Source organism: Triticum dicoccoides, chromosome 7B (assembly GCF_002162155.2).
Source record: "Triticum dicoccoides isolate Atlit2015 ecotype Zavitan chromosome 7B, WEW_v2.0, whole genome shotgun sequence".
Lineage (NCBI taxonomy): Eukaryota > Viridiplantae > Streptophyta > Magnoliopsida > Poales > Poaceae > Triticum > Triticum dicoccoides.
This window is the reverse complement of record NC_041393.1, coordinates 776,419,640-776,437,350: the sequence shown is the minus strand read 5'-3', so window position 1 is coordinate 776,437,350 and position 17,711 is coordinate 776,419,640. Positions and strand designations below refer to the sequence as shown.

General features: G+C 45.2%; 1 protein-coding gene across 3 annotated transcripts; it reads right to left on the bottom strand.

Moving 5' to 3' along the window:
* Window positions 1-9,495: 9,495 nt before the first annotated feature.
* On the bottom strand, window positions 9,496-17,142 carry LOC119341096 (disease resistance RPP13-like protein 4). Of its 3 annotated transcripts, none has more exons than XM_037612987.1 (6): window positions 16,648-17,142; window positions 15,503-16,562; window positions 12,748-14,863; window positions 10,972-11,958; window positions 10,731-10,858; window positions 9,496-10,026 (listed from the first exon to the last, which is right to left on the bottom strand). In XM_037612987.1, the coding sequence occupies exons 2-5, from the start codon at window positions 16,538-16,540 to the stop codon at window positions 10,746-10,748; spliced, it is 4,254 nt and encodes a 1,417-aa protein (XP_037468884.1). In that variant the 5' UTR covers window positions 16,541-16,562; window positions 16,648-17,142; the 3' UTR covers window positions 9,496-10,026; window positions 10,731-10,745. The 3 variants fall into 3 exon arrangements, with proteins under 3 accessions (XP_037468884.1, XP_037468885.1, XP_037468883.1); XM_037612988.1 differs by lacking the exon at window positions 9,496-10,026 and adding an exon at window positions 10,040-10,444; XM_037612986.1 differs by lacking the exon at window positions 9,496-10,026 and having other exon boundaries at window positions 10,040-10,858.
* Window positions 17,143-17,711: the final 569 nt, after the last annotated feature.

Genomic DNA, 17,711 nt, shown 5'->3' with positions numbered 1-17,711 from the left:
CACACCAAGAGAGGATCCTACGGTAACCGGAGGCTCACCAGAGGTCAGCATTCTTAGAGCGACAGCCACTCTGTCTTGTAAAGACAACACTCTACCATCGACAAAGGTGAGCTCCCTTGCCATCATATCTTCCAAAAATGAGATCCTCACCAAGCTGCAGACATAACTGAAGGTGCTTCTTCTCATTTTGCATAGAGACTCAAATTCTCGTCGGTCTACCATACAAGATGATAAGCTTTCTGCAGGGCAACAAAAATACAAAGAGAGGATCTTAGTTAACAGCAAGGCAGTTGACTCGCTCACACCAAGAGAGGATCCTACGGTAACCGGAGAGTCACTAGAGTTCAGCATTCTCAGAGCGACAACCACTCTGTCTTGTAAAGACAACACTCTCCCATTGACAAAGGTGGGCTCCCTTGCCATCATATCTTCAAAAAATGGGATCCTCACCAAGGTGCAGACGTAACTGAAGGTACTTCTTGCCATTTTGTACACAGGCTCAAATCCTTGCGCATCCACCATACAAGATGATATCGAGAAAGGCTTTCATCCCGCTTTATATATAAAGCAATACGACCGAACCGATACAAAGTGGTAAGGGCACCCTCTTACAAAGCAGATCAAGGATAAACATAAAAAAACAGGAGTAGACACACCCCAGCAAGAAGCACCCAAGACTACTGGCTAGAGGAGGATGTTAAACGTGACATATTCTGCACGTATATTCCTGCGTAGTAGGAGAGGAGATCTTTCTCAACCGCATGAGGAGTAGTTAGACAAGATACTTATGTAGTCTTTATCTTCTTTTATCTCTTGTATTTCTTCTCCTCCAAGATGTATCTCCACAACAACTTGTACGCATATGAGGGCTTGCAACCCATCTATATAACATGGAACACGTCGGCCAGGAAAGGCAAGACGTTTACCGCAAGTCGCACATGGTATACAGAGCCTTCTTCTTCCACTAAAACCCTAGCCTATCCATCTCCATCAAGTGCGCAGCCATGTCTTCCTCCTCCGCCTCCTTCCAGTCGCCGCTCAGCGGTGGAGTCCCGGAGAAGCTCTCCCGCACCAACTATGTCTTGTGGCGAACCCAGATCACGCCGCAGCTGCGGGGCGCCGGCGTCTTCCACTACGTCGACGGCACGGCGACTGAACCGGCCAAAGTCCTCACCAGCAAGGACGCCGCCGGCAAGGAGACGACTGGGCCAAATCCCCTTCATCCACTTTGGGTGAGGGAGGACCAGCAGGTCCTCGGATACCTGCTCCAAAACCTCTCCAAGGAGGTGCTCGTCACGGTGACCACGATCACCACGGCGTGCGAACTGTGGGTGGCACTGGCGAGCATGTTCTCGTCGCAGTCACTCAGTCGCGTCAACAACATCCGTACGGCGCTGATCAATGCGCAGAAGGGAAATCAATCGGTGGCCTCCTTCTTCGCCACCATGAGAGGTCTTGCCGATGAACTCGCCGCGGCGGGCAAACCCATCCAGGACGACGAGCTCATGTCCTACATCATCCACGGGCTAGACCAAGATTATCAGCCCCTTGTCTCCGCACTGGATGCTCGCGTCACCCCGGTAACTCTTGATGAACTTTTCTCTATGCTCAGTAACTTTGATCAACGCATGGCACAGTACCAAGGCTCCGGGGGTGGGTTCAAATCGTCGGCCAACTCTGCGTTCAGAGGCCGCGGCGGTGGCTCTCGCTCGCGCCCATCTCCCCGTGGCAAGGGGAGGTTCGGCTCCGGTGGTGGTGGCTCCGGTGGTGGTGGCTACTCCAACAACTCGCGCGGCGGCGGCCGCTCGGGAAACTCCAAAGGGCGCCGCGGTGGTGGCAATGGCGGCTCCAACAGATCACGCCCGGAGTTGCCTCGCTGCCAAATCTGTGGCAAGCCTGGACACACGGCGAAGGATTGTTGGTACCACTATGAAGAGGATGATGGTGACTCCTCGCAAGATGAAGAGAAAATTGCTGCTGCGGCCGATGGCTCCTATGGAGTTGACACAAATTGGTATGTGGATAGTGGCGCCACCAACCACATCACCAATGAGCTAGAGAAAGTCACCATGAAGGAAAAATATCGTGGCAAGGACCAAATTCATGCGGCTAATGGTGAAGGTATGGGCATACGTCACATTGGTCATTCAATTTTCAATACCCCTAGTCGTAAAATTCATCTCAAGAGAATCTTGCATGTTCCTAGTGCTCATAAAAATCTTCTCTCCGTTCATAGAATTGCCATTGATAATCATGTTTTTCTCGAGTTTCATCCTTATTTCTTTTTGATCAAGGATCAGGCCACGAAGAAAGTTCTCTATCGAGGTAGATGCGTTCGAGGGCTCTACCCGTTGATTCTGGAGTTTAGAAGATTCAATAAACAAGCTTGTGGTGCTATCAAGCTTTCATCCACACGATGGCACGATCGTTTAGGACATGCCTCTTTTTCTTTAGTTGAAAAATTACTTAGGAAAAATAAGCTCCCGTTTGTTGGTGAGCGCAACATTGAAACTATTTGTGATTCATGTCAGTGTGCTAAAAGTCATCAATTACCATACCCTATATCTACTAGTGTCTCCACCAAACCTTTGCAATTGATCTTTTCTGATGTGTGGGGGCCTGCACCCACTTCTGTTGGAAGACACACGTATTATGTGAGTTTCATCGATGACTATAGCAAATTTTCATGAATCTATCTCCTTAAGAAAAGATCGGATGTGTTTCAAGTTTTTCACAACTTTCAAGCACTTGTTGAAAGAAAGTTTGATAGTAAGATTATTGCTGTCTAATCCGATTGGGGAGGGGAATACGAGAAACTTAATTCCTTCTTCCAAAGCATAGGCATAACTCACCATGTGTCATGCCCGCACGCTCACCAATAAAACGGGTCGGCCGAACGCAAGCATAGGCACATTGTAGAGGTTGGCTTGGCCCTCCTAGCCGGAGCCTCCATGCCCCTAAAATTCTGGGATGAGGCTTTTCTTGCAGCTGTTCACATCATTAACATGCTACCTAGCCGTGTCATCAACAATGAAACACCCATGGAACGCCTCCTACACACAAAACCAGACTACACCTCTCTCCGTGTCTTTGGCTGTGCTTGTTGGCCCAATCTTCGGCCTTACAACAATCGCAAGCTCATGTTTAGATCAAAACAGTGTGCTTTTCTTGGTTATAGTGCACAACACAAAGGTGTTAAGTGCCTCGACATCTCCACTGGTAGGGTTTACATCTCTCGCGATGTTGATTTTGATGAGACCAAGTTTCCCTTTGCGGATCTCCATCCCAATGCCGGCGCACTCCTCCGCAAGGAAATTTTGCTCCTACCCTCTCATCTCTCTGGCTATGATCAAGGGGGTATTACAAATTGTGATCATATGTTAACTAACCCTACTGATAGTCTCCTTGAGCCTTGTGATAATGCAGAAAACAGCGGTGCTCAAATCACAGAAAATGGCGAAGAAAACGGGTCAACAGGGCCTTATTTCATGTGTCCTGGTTCAGGGGACAGATCCTCTTCGGGATCGGCGCAGGTGCTGCAACAGCGCAGTCGATCCTCTCCGGGATCCGCGCCTGGCAGCGATCCGGACGCACCAGTCCCGACAGCTGCAGGTGGGCGCACGGACGCGCCAGCACCAGGCGGCCATGCAGATGAATCCGCGCCAACCACGCGGCAGATCTCGGCGGGCCGCAACGACTCCTCTCGCGCGCGCGAGTCCGCGCCCGACAATTGGCCGGCTGGGTCTGGTCTGGGCCGGGTCCAGCAAGATGGCCAACTGCGCGTCTACAAGCGGCGCGCCGCGACTGGCCCGGCGGATGCGGGGTCAGGTCCTATCAGCCCGGGGCCCAGGCGGCAATCATTGGGCCATGATGATTTACTCAGGCCCAGATCTTCTGCGGCCAAATTGTCGCTTGCACCTCGGTCCACGGCCACAGAGAATCCGCCCCCGACATCGCCTGTGCGTGCTGCGGGCTCGGGCCCCCTGGACGAATCCTCCTCGGGATCAGGGCGGGATCAACCTGTGGCAGACCCGGGATCCTCTGCGCCGGAGCACTCTGCAGAGCCCCTGGTTGCTACTTCGCGCCGAACACGACTTCAGCAAGGGGTAATTAAACCTATTGATTATAAGCATATTACAAAATATGGGCTGGTGTGTTCGACAGGTGAACCAGGAGAGCCAAATACTCTCGAAGATGCTTTGGGTGATGCACGTTGGAGAAAAGCAATGAATGATGAAATCATGGCACTTGAGAAAAACAGAACATGACACTTGGTTCCTCCTCAACGAGGTAAAAATTTTATTGACTGTAAGTGGGTCTTTAGGATAAAAAGGAAAGCTGATGGAACCATTGATCGTTACAAAGCTAGACTCGTTGCAAAGGGCTTTAAACAACGGTATGGTATTGACTATGAGGACACGTTTAGTCCAGTTGTAAAAGCTGCTACTATTCGTCTTGTTTTGTCCATTTCTGTGTCCAGGGGATGGAGTCTACGTCAGCTAGACGTTCAGAACGCGTTTCTTCATGGTGTTCTGGAAGAGGAGGTTTACATGAAACAACCACCTGGGTTTGTAAATGCACGTGCACCACTTCATGTGTGCAAGCTTGATAAGGCATTGTATGGACTGAAACAGGCCCCAAGAGCATGGTATTCTCGTCTCAGTAAAAAGATGCAAGCACTTGGTTTTGTTCCTTCAAAATCTGACACATCATTATTTATCTATAATAAGTCAAGGATATCCATGTTTGTTCTCATATATGTTGATGATATAATTGTGACAAGCTCATCTGATGAAGCAATAACAGCACTCTTGAAGGATTTAAGTGCAGAATTTGCTCTCAAGGATCTAGGAGATCTACATTACTTTCTTGGTATTGAGGTCAAGCAACACAAGGATGGTCTTCACCTCTCTCAAGAAAAATATGCAGCAGACTTAGTAAAAAAGGCTGGTCTGCAAAACTGTAAGCCTGCGCCTACTCCTTTATCTAGCACAGAAAAATTGTCTCTTACTGAAGGAGAACTCCTGAGTTCAGAAAATGGTACAAAATACAGGAGTCTGGTAGGTGCACTTCAGTACTTAACACTGACCAGACCAGACATTTCCTTTGCTGTTAGCAAAGTATGTCAGTTTCTTCATGCACCTACCACTGTTCATCTGACTGCTGCAAAACGTATAGTAAGATATGTGAAAAATGCATTGAGCATTGGTCTAAATTTCAGCAAGTCACCCTCTACACTTATTAGTGCCTTCTCTGACTCAGATTGGGTTGGGTGTCTAGATGACAGACGCTCAACTGGTGGCTTTGCAGTATTCTTTGGACCTAACTTGATATCTTGGAGTGCAAGGAAGCAAGCTACAGTTTCAAGGTCTAGTACAGAAGCAGAATACAAAGCGTTGGCAAATGCAACAGCAGAGATCATATGGGTACAGTCACTTTTGAAAGAGCTAGGTATGAAAAACACTAAAGCTCCATGTTTGTGGTGTGACAATTTAGGTGCTACCAATCTATCAGCAAATCCTGTCTTTCATGCCAGAACTAAACATATTGAGATAGATTTTCATTTTGTTCGAGAAAGAGTTGCAAATAAACTCTTGGATATTCGGTTTATTCACTCTCAAGATCAAGTTGCGGATGGTTTCACTAAAGCTCTACCACAAGAAGTTTTGAAGACTTCAAGCATAATCTCAACTTGATGAAGTTGTGATTAAGGGAGGGTGTTAAACGTGACATATTCTGCACGTATATTCCTGCGTACTAGGAGAGGAGATCTTTCTCAACCGCATGAGGAGTAGTTAGACAAGATACTTATGTAGTCTTTATCTTCTTTTATCTCTTGTATTTCTTCTCCTCCAAGATGTATCTCCACAACAACTTGTATGCATATGAGGGCTTGCAACCCATCTATATAACATGGAACACGTGGGCCAGGAAAGGCAAGACGTTTACCGCAAGTCGCACAGAGGAAACCACGATAGAAGATGATAAGGTTTCTGCATGGAAAGAAAAACACAAAACTGGTTACATGATACTCTAAAATAAGTAAGAGCATCTCCAACAGGCATGCATCCACGTGGCGTGCTAAAATAAGTTTACAACGCCGAAAGAGCAACTTTTTGCACGCCGCAGAGCGCTGGCTTCAGCGGCCGCTACAAAAAATTGTGCGCGCGCTGCTCTAGCAAAAGCGCTAAACTACTCGTCGTCCTCCTCCTCCTCTGACTCGGTGATGTTCTCCTCCTCCTCCGAAGTTGTTAAAATTTACAACGCGCGATACACATTCAAACGCAAAAACAAGGTAATTCATAGATAGGCATAGGTAAACAGACTATTTTTTTTAATACATCTTTTTTTAGTAATTTTGAGAAATATTACGCCGTTTAGGTTTATTTTAAAAATAATACAGTATCAGCCTTGTGGAAGCCGATTGGCTTCAGTCGGCTACGGGTAAGCCGAATAAGACGCCAGTCAGTCACCGGTAAGCCGATTAGTGGCTGGTCGGCCAGGTAGGCATGCAGTCAGCCAGCGGTAAGCTAATTAGTGTCAGGTTCGCCTGCAGTCGGCGATAAGTGGCTGATTAGTGACTGGTCATATTTTTGAAATATGACCAGTCGATAAGTCGGCCAACTGGGCATGCAGTCGGCCAGTGATAAGTCGGCGATAAGTTCGACTGCAGCCAAGAGCTCACTCGGCTTACCGCTGGCCGACAGAAGCCAATCGGCTTTTCTCAGGCTGATGCCGTATTATTTTTGAAATAAATCTAAACGGCGTAATATTTCTTAAATTTATTAATAAAAATGTATCATTTAAAAAAAGTTAGCGATAAAACGATAAATAAGGATAGTATAGATAGTTCATAGCATAGATAGATAAAAAAAAGATAGCCATATTTCAAGTACTCATCGTCCTCCTCCTCCTCCAACTTCGACTCGGTGATGTCCTCCTCCTCCCACGTCGTAATGAAGGCGTCAATCCACCGTTCATTGTTGGAGTCCCAGGTCGACACTTCTTTGTGCTCGACGATGTTGAAGAGCGCGGCCGCCTTCCACGTACGCCTGTCCTCACGATAGGCGTCTCGCTCCGCCCTCCTTTGCGCGTAGAATCCGTGCTCGTTGTCGACGTCCTCCGGAAAGTGTTGGCGCTTTTGCTAAGGACAACAACATGGGTGTAAGTGTAGCTGCAACATCAACTCTGCTCTCTTATTTCTTGCGAGATCATGACAATGTCAGTTTTCTTCTGGATGGATGAATGGATGAACAAGTAGTGTTTCGATGAGAATTCGAGACAAGACCGTCAGCGAAGGACGGGGGATAGTTCATGCCGGAGAGTTTTCTTCAGAATCAGACCGACGAGGCTAATGTCAGCGCCGTCATCTGTTGCACCATTACACATTTGGCGCCTGAGGGACCAGCACTCTTTTCTTCTTCCTTTTTTGCGGGTAAACACTCTTTTCTTCTGAATCCAGTTCCATCCTTGTAAACTCAACATACATTAGTTGCAGATGGAACTGGGATTAACTGCAAGAGTTGCAGAGGTTAACTGCTTTTTGAATAAGTTAACACTATGATTCTAGTGACATCAGTAGCATATAGTACAAAAGTAAAGAAGCTTTTTTTTTCTTTTTGAGAATGATAGAACAAACTTTTGAGAGTAGAGTGCGAGGAACTTGGGAGTTACAACTCTTTAAGAACATCAATCTTGTTAGTACTAGTAGTGCCAACAACCGGAAATGAAACTGAAAATGATCAGTAGTAGCAGAGAAAGGGAATGCCAAACCGAGCTGCTCCTCTACAGCTTGGGAGTAGGTGCAGAGCCTATCCTCCATCAGTGCAGCTGCAGAGTCAAGAGTGGCTTAAAGAATCATTGCTTTTGAGAGCAAGTTCAAAAACACTGATGCTGCTAACTCTACAGGGCTCCACAGGGCTGGCCATGAGATTAACTTCTTTCGGAGTAACTTAGATACATGTGGGATGCACAGGCCCAAAGCACCAAACAGATTCTTCCTTGAGCTTACAGCAACCAACTCAAAGAACATTAATTGTAGAAATCACTATTAGTCTTTACTCTCCTCACTCAAAAGCTTACTATCAACAATATACAACAAAAACACCCGTATTCAGCAAAGATAAAGCTTACTGTCCTGGATTTGTTAAGTCACTATTAACATGGATCGTCTGAAAATAATTAGTGTTGTACAGACTACAAAGCAGAGCTAATTTAGACATGAACTTGCTAGTCTCACGCCGCTGAATTAATTAAAATTTGGATCGTGTGTATTGTTCGATTGATCAACACTTGTCTTCCCTCTCAACTGAATCCCTGATTAATTTTGCCAAGAACAGCAACTTGAGTGTAAGTGTAGCTGCAATTAAATAAACAGGCAACGCCAGCTCTGCTCTCCTCTTTCTTGCAAGATCGTGGCAATGTCCATTCTTCTGAATGGATGAAGTGTTTCCATGCGAATCGGATCGCACGGCCATGTTCAAAGGAAGGTGGGCACTTCTGAATGCAGAGTCAGATCAAAGATGTCAAGGTCGACGCCATCTGTCAGTGTACCATTACACAGTTAGTTCACGCCTCAGGAAGAGCATCATTTGTCTTCTGAATCCACCAGTTCCATCGGTGTAAACTGAACACGCATTCAGTTCTTCATACACATGATCCAACCATCATGCGGAACCCTAAGACTTGGAGAGAAGCAAGATGCCAACTTCTGAAAGAAAGAGAATTGTGGAAGCGTATGCTGTTCGGCAGGGACGCGTTCGTGTTATATAGAGATGTCAGATTACAAGATAGGTTGCGCAGGTTGTTACTAGGCTTGGCCTCTACTCCAAGCTATACAAAGATAAACCTATCCTAGCTAACAACCTGCCGCACCCAAGATTACATGTACGAGTACGTACAAATACGTGACAACATGTCACAAAATACTAGCCTATACATTTCCTACAAGCCTATCATTTAACAACTTCAACTTCACAAAACACATCGCACACTCTGCTCTGCTCTTATTGTCTTGTCTAAGTAGAATTGACTAGGCTGAGTCAGCAAATTGATTACCATGACTGACAACTAATGAATCAATCATGCACATCGCACACTCTGCTCTGCTCTTATTGTCTTGTCTAAGTAGAATTGACTAGGCTGAGCCAGCAAATTGATTACCATGACTGACAACTAATGAATCAATCATGCTAAAACAAACTCACTGCATGCTTACATATCCTTCAACACACAAATATGAATCACAAAATAGACTTCAGTCTCCATGCAGCTACAGTACTGTATCAATTGTTTTCTCAATCACAAAAGCTCACTACTGCCACCGCTATATAATAGACAACACTCTCGTCTTTGCCTGATTTATGACAACAGAAGACAGATTTTAGGCCGCAAAGGAACTATACAATGTGATGTAAGCAAGCTGAGCAACATGATTTATTTATACTAGGCCAGCTAGGCTCCCTTCCACCTGCTCCCATCAAGATTTATAAAGTAGTAGATGAGACACTATATATATGAGTATGCATTCACCTCATCTGGGTTTCCATTCTCAAGGGAATTACAAATACAGTTTCTGAATTTGCAAGACATACTGCTGCTACCTTAACAGAGCAACCTGTTTCTGAATTTACCGGACATAATCCTGCTACCTGACTAGAATGCCCACTCCGCGCTTCTCCGAGCAGAGTAGGCGTAGACAACACATGCTTACAACTGCCACAAACGGCTCCTGCCCAGAAACAAGACTCACTCACTGCCATTATAAACGTTCACAACTTCTTCCTTCAGGTTACTACAAGCAAGCAACTGAAACAAAATAAATTACACACTGTCTTTCGTCTCCATGTAGCTACATTACTACTAGTTGTTCTCTGTTTTTCTTGTTGCCAATAATATAAATTACCCCCAACACTTGTCTTTTCGCCTGACACACGACAACCTTCTGCCGGGGTCCGCACTGAATTTTTCCACATGAGCACAACAGGATGAGGATGTCCAAGCTAAACCGGATAGTCTCGCTTCCACCTGCTCACCCACAAGGTAGATTTAAACTAGATCATGAGACTTGAGCTTGGTTTATTAAGTGCATCGTGGTACACAGTAAGTAGTACCTAGTGTAGAGCTATCTGCTAATTAAATTGCCGAATTCTTGCAATTGTGTAGGTTTTTTGTTTGGCTTTGCGTATTGCTAATAGGCACCAGTCAATCAGTTTAGCTTCCTTCCGAGTGAGTTAACGGTATGACTGGAATGAACTTTGATACGTAGGATGCAAATTAAGAACTAGATTGGGAATCGCTGCTAGCAGTAGCACCGTAACAACATCTTGCTACTGGTGGCAGAACAAGATGACAACTACCGAAAATGAATCTGAACTTGCCCCAATTTACCTCCAGGCAACATGCAGCAGTCACGAATTGAAGTGCACGAGACTTGTGACAGTCACTGAAAATGCAAAATGCAGTGAATGCCAAATCAATTACTTGATCCCTAACATCCATGCAGCTACATTATTACTACGAGTAGTCGTTTTCTGAATCACAAAACCTTACTACTGCCAACAATATAAATGACACAACACCTATCTAGTGTCGTAGAGATGCTAATTAACTGCCCAAATCATGCTATCAATTGAATGACTAGTCACTTTAGCCAATACAGTACATGCAGACTAGGAACTAAGAAGAGAACTGCGACTTGTCCCCGCGGCGAGAAATAAGAATGGTCTCACCTCTCTAGCTAGCTATCATGCACTTTCTCCTTTCCTCGATCTGCCTTCTTGTTCCTTGTTTCCATCTCCTGAACCAGATGCAACTGCTGCTACTTCTCCTTGTTCCTGCTCTGCAGCCATTGTGTGGACTAGCGTCCAAACAGATGAAATGAACATGGAATCAATAGGAGGAAACAATTAAATGTAAATAGAACGCTGAGAGTTGTCTTAATTTAACACAATAAGAGTTTTCATGTTTTACCTCCAGATCCGATCAAGTGCTGGGCCAGAGCATCCCTCACCCTGACGGCATCCTCATCTGCTACCTTCCACACTTTCTCGATGTAAATCCCCTCCTGGCCGCTCGGCATGCTTGCACCCTCATCCTCCTCCATGTCTATCACTAAGTTATGCAACACGCAACATGTGTGGATTGTCCGGTGCATCTCACGTTGATTATTGGGCTGCCACCCTTCACCCTGTAGGCACTTCCACGTGTCTTTCAACCTTGCCAACGCCCTCGGCGCGACGGATGTAGCTGCAGAGTGTCTCCTGTTGAATTCAACTTTGGACTCTGAGAGTGGGAGACCATTTTCTAACTGGTAAGGTGTGAGGAGCCATGGACGAAGAGGATATCCTGCATCACCAATGATGTATTCCCCGACCTCCGAGCCATCTGATAACTTCAGCTTACCGCCATTCAGCCAAGCATATTTCTCAATGCACTCCAGGAGATCACCGTCCATCCAAAGCTCCGTGATCCTCATATCGGGATCAACAACGGCTTGCACTAGCACAACGTCGTTCTCCTCATGGTCATGGTTTTGTGATCCAAACGTGATGTGATCTGTATGAACAACACCGCAGCAGTTCGGAAGGCCGTGGATCTTGTCAAACTTGTGCTTGATCTTCTCCAGTTTAGTGGAGCCAGGCCAGCTACAGTGGTGCATTGCTCGGTCCCACATAGCCTCAACAAACACCTGAGTTACCAGCAACACAGTTGACTCGTTCACACCAAGAGAGGATCCTACGGTAACCGGAGAGCCACCGGAGTTCAGTACCCTCAGAGCGACAGCTACTCCGTCTTGCAAAGACAGCAATCTCCCATCAACAAAGGTGTGATCCCTTGCCATCATATTTTCCAAAAATGGGATCCTCACCAAGCTGCAGACGTAACTGAAGGTGCTTCTTCTCATTTTGTACACAGACTCAAATCCTTGTGCATCCACCATAGAAGTTGATAAGGTTTCTGCATGGAAATAAAAACACAAAACTGGTTATACACAATCTCTAATTAGCAAGGCAAGAGCAAACATATATCACTCTCAGTGGCGGACCTAGGATTTAGGCATGACCAAGGCTGAACCGTTGTAGCAAAAAACTACGACGAATTATAACCCCCCACCCCAAATAAGACCACCACAAATGCTGATGAAATTAAGATGACATGGGTTATCCTTTTCCAAAAAATCCGTTTTATCTTCTATTTCTATGTATTTAAATTGGAGAAAATCAGTTAATCCTTAATTGGTAAATCCCTAATTTTAGCTGTTGAAAAATTGTCCAAAGATAGGAATTAATTAGACTGATGCATGAGGCTTCGAGAATGAGAGAAAAACTGCGATGTGCCTAGGAGCCTCTGCTGTGAAGGCGATGGAACTCAGAGGGTGGGCGATCAGAGCATCAAGCAATGCTAGTATCTCGCGGCCGTGTGGATGCAGAGTTGCAAACTGATGCGCTTTCATACAAGGGACTCAAGGTAACCTAGGCCCAGTCTGCCAGGGGTGCCTCTCATTACTGCTCTAGGTCTGTTAGACTCAAGGTAACCTAGGAGAACAAGTAATTAAAAAGCGAAATACTGCGAGGCAACACGAGGAGTGCAACCAAATCAGAAAATGATAGCCATAAGTTGAATAATCCAGATGTACAGCTGTGTGGCTAATACGTTGCATGTCATCATGTCAACATAGTATATTCAGTCATCATGCAGCACAAATATATGGTTGAAAGGCGGCAAAGTTCGTATGTATAATTTTACCTTCAAACACAGTAGAGCGGCTAATATTTGAATCCAACTTGCAGTTGTCTCCTCTCGTGTACAAAAAGTACCATTTTCTTTGGCTGTCCCCATCACCTGCATATGCCTTGACATGCTCCACTTGGCTTAACTTGTCCCACTCAGTGCCAGATTGTCCAACGGCTATCGCAGAGAGCAACCATAGCCTGCAGAATAACTGCAAATGCCTTGCCTTTATGTCTCGCATGTATTCTGGGAGTTTTTCCATGGTGTAATCCTGCAAGAGCAGCCTCTCGAGTGAAGGGATATGCTCCAACACCTTCAACTTCAGGCAGCTAATGATGGTAAGCTTCTGCAGATTGGGGAGATTGGTGATCCTCTCCAGGTCGGCGCATCCATCCACTATAAGCTCAACAACATAAGGGAAGCTCTCAATGTAGCTGAGCTGCTTGACATGTTCTAGAAATAATATTTTCAAAGAGGTTGCATTGGAGGCAAGGCCCGGAGGAACATGCCTCAGTTTGCAATTTTTGAGCTGAATCCTTCTCAAACGGGGCATGGCTTGTACTTGCTCCTCCCACTCCCACTCCTCCCAGTCCACCATTCTGTCCAAGATCATTTCATTTAACCTTGGAAATGAAGCTGTTGTCGCCTGCACGAATCCAGTCCCAACATGTTTGATGCATGGAGCACGGGAGACCTGTAGAATCTGCAGATTGGGGAGCTGGCACAACCCATTGGGAAGTTGTATGCAACAAGCCAGATCATCAAACAATATAGTCTTCAAGTTGTTGAAGGGCACCATTGATGTGGACATCATCCAGCTCGGGAGTTGCCAACCAAAATACCCCTCGATTTGAAGAAGTTCTACACCAGGTGGAGGGCAGAGCTTATCGTGAACCTTCTCGATTCGCTGCTGCTCTTCCTCAGAGACACCTTCCTTCTCTTTGACCAACCCATCATCTCCCAGTTTACTTGTGCATTGCAGGAATATCCAGATAAGATGCATCTTCTCGTCGAGCCTAGCATTAGCAGCAAACGAGGCGGCAGATACATTTTCTAATTTAGTTAATCCAAGAACTCTGAGTTGGGAAAGAGGCCCCAACTCATCCAAACTGCACCAATCACCATCCATGTGGGCTCGAAACATACTTAGTCTCCTCATATTTGTTAGAGCTCTAAACCCTCTAGGTACCATACTTTCTTCGGGAAGTGAAAGTAAACTCAGCTGGCCGAGCTTCACAATGCTATCAGGAAGATTCACCAATTTATTACATTCAAGGACAAGGAATTGCAATAGTTTCATCTTGCCAATGTTCCCTGGAAGTACAGATATATCAGCATTTACTAGTCTTAGATACCTCAAGTGTTTGAGTTGATGCAACGATTCAACCAATACAGCCATATCTGTAGATTCAATATGCAGAGTCCGCAAACTAGAAAAAGTAAACAATGAGTCACCGGGCTTCATCTTAATCTGGATAGTTGAGATCAATGTTCTCACTGACTGTTGCGCCTGTAGAGATTTCCAATCAAGTTCACCGGATTGTGATTGGTTAGTTTCTATGGACAACCGAAGAAACTTTTTTGAACCAAGTTTAGGAATAATATCGTTGTCTCCGTCTTCAGTTACGAGTGCTTCATCTTTAATCATATACTGACCAAAAGAGCGAACAACATCATGCATGCTGCAAACCCATAGATCAACATACGATTTATCTGGCTCTATCAGGTTCCTAGATACCAACTCCTTGTAGTAATTTTCTCCCAATTCTTCTAAATTATTAGAATTTCCATGAATAAATCCTTCACTAATCCACATTGCAACAACTTCATCCATACTAAATTTTCTACTTTTAGGAAGAAGAGAGTAGTACAGAAAGCACTGCTTTAGGTAAGAAGGCATATATTCATAGCTTAAGTATACTGCATAGTTAAGCTCATCAGGCATTTTAGTTCTTGACCATTTCGAATCATCCAAAACATGCTGCCAGTCACGACGTAGCCCTCCTCTTTCACGCAAGAGTCCTCCCATTACTTTGACGGCAAGTGGTAAATACCCACATTTTGTTATAATTTTGAGTCCAATATCCTTTAGCGTATTTATGTGGTTTTCATTTATCTCACTTGAGAGTACCTGCAACCATGCAATACAAGCGACAACTACAGTTAATTAACTATGAACCAAGCTCCTTTAAGGCACTCAAATTTACCTTCTAAGAGACGAGAATACTAATTGATTTGTCTGTCCATTTATTAAGCTAGGTTTGACAATGTAAATATTCAAATCACAGAATGTACATGTCAAAAAATGTCATAAATGCATTTACCTATCTTGCTCCTACATACAAATATTTGTGATATGAATTGTACAAATAAAATACATATTTTATACCATTATTAGAAAAAGGCGTGCCCAGTCTCTAAGCGGTAGCAAAATGACTAGCACTTAATAAATATTTAGGAACGGACCCTCCGTTCTTAAATATTTATCTTTTTAGAGATTTCAAATGGACTACCACATACGGGTGTATATAGACATATTTTAGAGTGTAGATTCACTCATTTTGCTTCATATGTAGTTACTTATTGAAATCTCTAGAAAGACAAATATTTAGGAACGGAGGGAGTAGTACGTATAAGACATTGAAACCACACCTGATTAATTTGGAAGGATCCTAACAGTTCTCTAAAAGAACTACCTTATACTATTAATAAGTGGATGTAGATAGATTATTGCCTTGATAAAGATATTGATGTTTAATTGCATACAGACCTGCGTCTTGAGCAATAACCAAGCATCCTCAGGTGCTAATGTGTCGACGTGGCGGTATGGCCATATAGCTGACACCCCTCGGGCTACACCTTCATCTCTGGTGGTGATGAGGACGCGGCTGCCTGGAGCAGCAGCATTGACTAACGGCGTTTTGAGCACATCCTCCCATGCTCTATAGTTCCAAACATCATCCATTATCAAAAAGGTCTTGTGGCCAATCAAGGCTTCCTTGAGGGTTCGTTGAAGCGTGGCCTTTGCATTTCCAACTGGCTGAGCGTCTCCTCTGACTTCAATGATGGCTCTTCTCAGCAGCTCCACCTCACTAAAGTTCTGGTTGACGCTCAACCATATCTTTTTGCTGAAGTCACCTTGGATGGCCTCGTCATTAAAGACCTTCTGAGCGAGGGTGGTCTTGCCAATCCCACCAACACCTACGATAGCGACCACCATAATGTTGTTGCTGACCTCACTTCCAGAACGTGTGATCTGGGCCACCAGTGCTCTTGTGTCTTCTTCGATCTTGTCCCCAACCACAGCCGACCTGTCAAGCTCCCCCGACGTCTCACGGCTGGGATTACCATGACGAGAGCTGCTATGTTCCTTGTAGGACGCAAGATTGATGAAGTTGAAAGCAGCGCTCCGCTCCTTGAGGGAGTCGAGCCTCTGGTTGAGTGCCTTGATGCGGGTGCCGATCTCATGAACATGGAAGGGATTCCGCAAGCAGAAGAGCAAGGGATTGCAACACCCAGCTTCTACAGAGGATGGCCCACGCTTCTCCATGGCTTTCAGCTGGCAGAGGTCAAGGATGTCAGCAGCTTCATACATGGCGCGCTTGAGCTGACCCACCCAGACTTTGACAGTCTCGTCGGTGATGTTCCTCCTATCAGCATCTGCGAGGAAGTTCTTGAGGTCCAGGAGCTTGTTGTCCAACTTGTCGATCTCGCTGGAGACGCCCAGCATCGTTCCGAGCTCATCTTCTACCACCTGCTTGAGGTAGTCTCCGATGTAGGATGCAAACGCATCCAACACCATCGCCATTGGTCAACTTGCTGGCCTTCCGCTGTGATTACAATTAGAGACAATTAAAGTGAGTTTTAAGTAGCAGACAGAGACAAAGAAATAAAACTTGAACACTAACTAAGTACCTATAGAACAGCGCTGCGTCAGCAACCTCTGAGATTGATGGGATGCACTGCACGGCCCAGTAGTCGGTGGTGACAAATATCAGCGGACGGCAGCGGCGACCGGGGTGATGGCAGTGCTAGGGAAGAGCTGGAGCCTGGAGGGATTGGGATTTGGGAAGCAATGCCACAGCCACAGGGTACTCGTTGGCAGCCGGAGGTGGGTAAAGCATCAGGTGGAGAGAAGCAAGCAAAGCAAAGCAAAGCATCACATTCCCATCGATGGAGCAAGCAAAGCAAAGCAAAGCAGCTTCTTTTCCTTTTCCATGGAGGAGTAGATTATTTGACAAAGCAAAGCAGCTGAGCTGAACAGAAGAGGGCATTGATATTTTTTTTTATGGCCACAGGGCAGCTGAGCTTTTCCTTGATGCCAAGATATGCATTTGCCTCATGCGCACGCCAAATGACAGCGGCGCGCGCTGGGCCGGTTGACACTTCAAGACTTATATATTTCGCATATTAAATAAACGTAACAATTTGTTGTATTTGCAATTCAAATGGTTACAAAACAAGTCCCCCAAGTAGCAACAACTACCATCGCTATTGTATTGTATAACTTGCTGTGATAATAAGGAAAAGGTGAAACTTAAGCAGGTGGGACAAGGAAGACACAAGCAAGATGGATGACTTAATTAGCGCTAAGTGTAATTAGAGAAGACGAATATTAAACTCGATCGAATTACCTCACCAACCTTTGAGATGGACGGGATGTCCTCCTCCTCCTCCTCCTTCAGATCAGGAGGACATTCAACTCAATCATGTTGTGTGCCAGGAAAGTGAAAATAAAAAAGCAGATCTGGTGTTGGAGAGCAAATCTGCTTAACAAGTTTTTAACTCTGTCTTCTTATCACAATATTCTCTAGATCCGGTAAACAGATCACACATTTCTAGTGTGAGTGGATGCAGCTCATTGCCACCATCACATCTCGTCATTATCTACACTTGATGACTTCATAGTGACAGTGACAAACAGCTGCACTGGCCCGAGCTAATTAGTTAATCATATAAGGGCAACTCCAATGCCGACC

Excerpts from the sequence above, each read along its gene's own strand:
- LOC119341096 (XM_037612987.1), bottom strand. The coding sequence starts at position 16,540 with ATGGCGATGGTGTTGGATGCGTTTGCATCCTACATCGGAGACTACCTC. Across the intron at positions 14,864-15,502 it reads GGTTATTGCTCAAGACGCAG|GTACTCTCAAGTGAGATAAA; the intron begins GTCTGTATGCAA and ends GCATGGTTGCAG. Across the intron at positions 10,859-10,971 it reads GCACTTGATCGGATCTGGAG|TCCACACAATGGCTGCAGAG; the intron begins GTAAAACATGAA and ends TTTGGACGCTAG.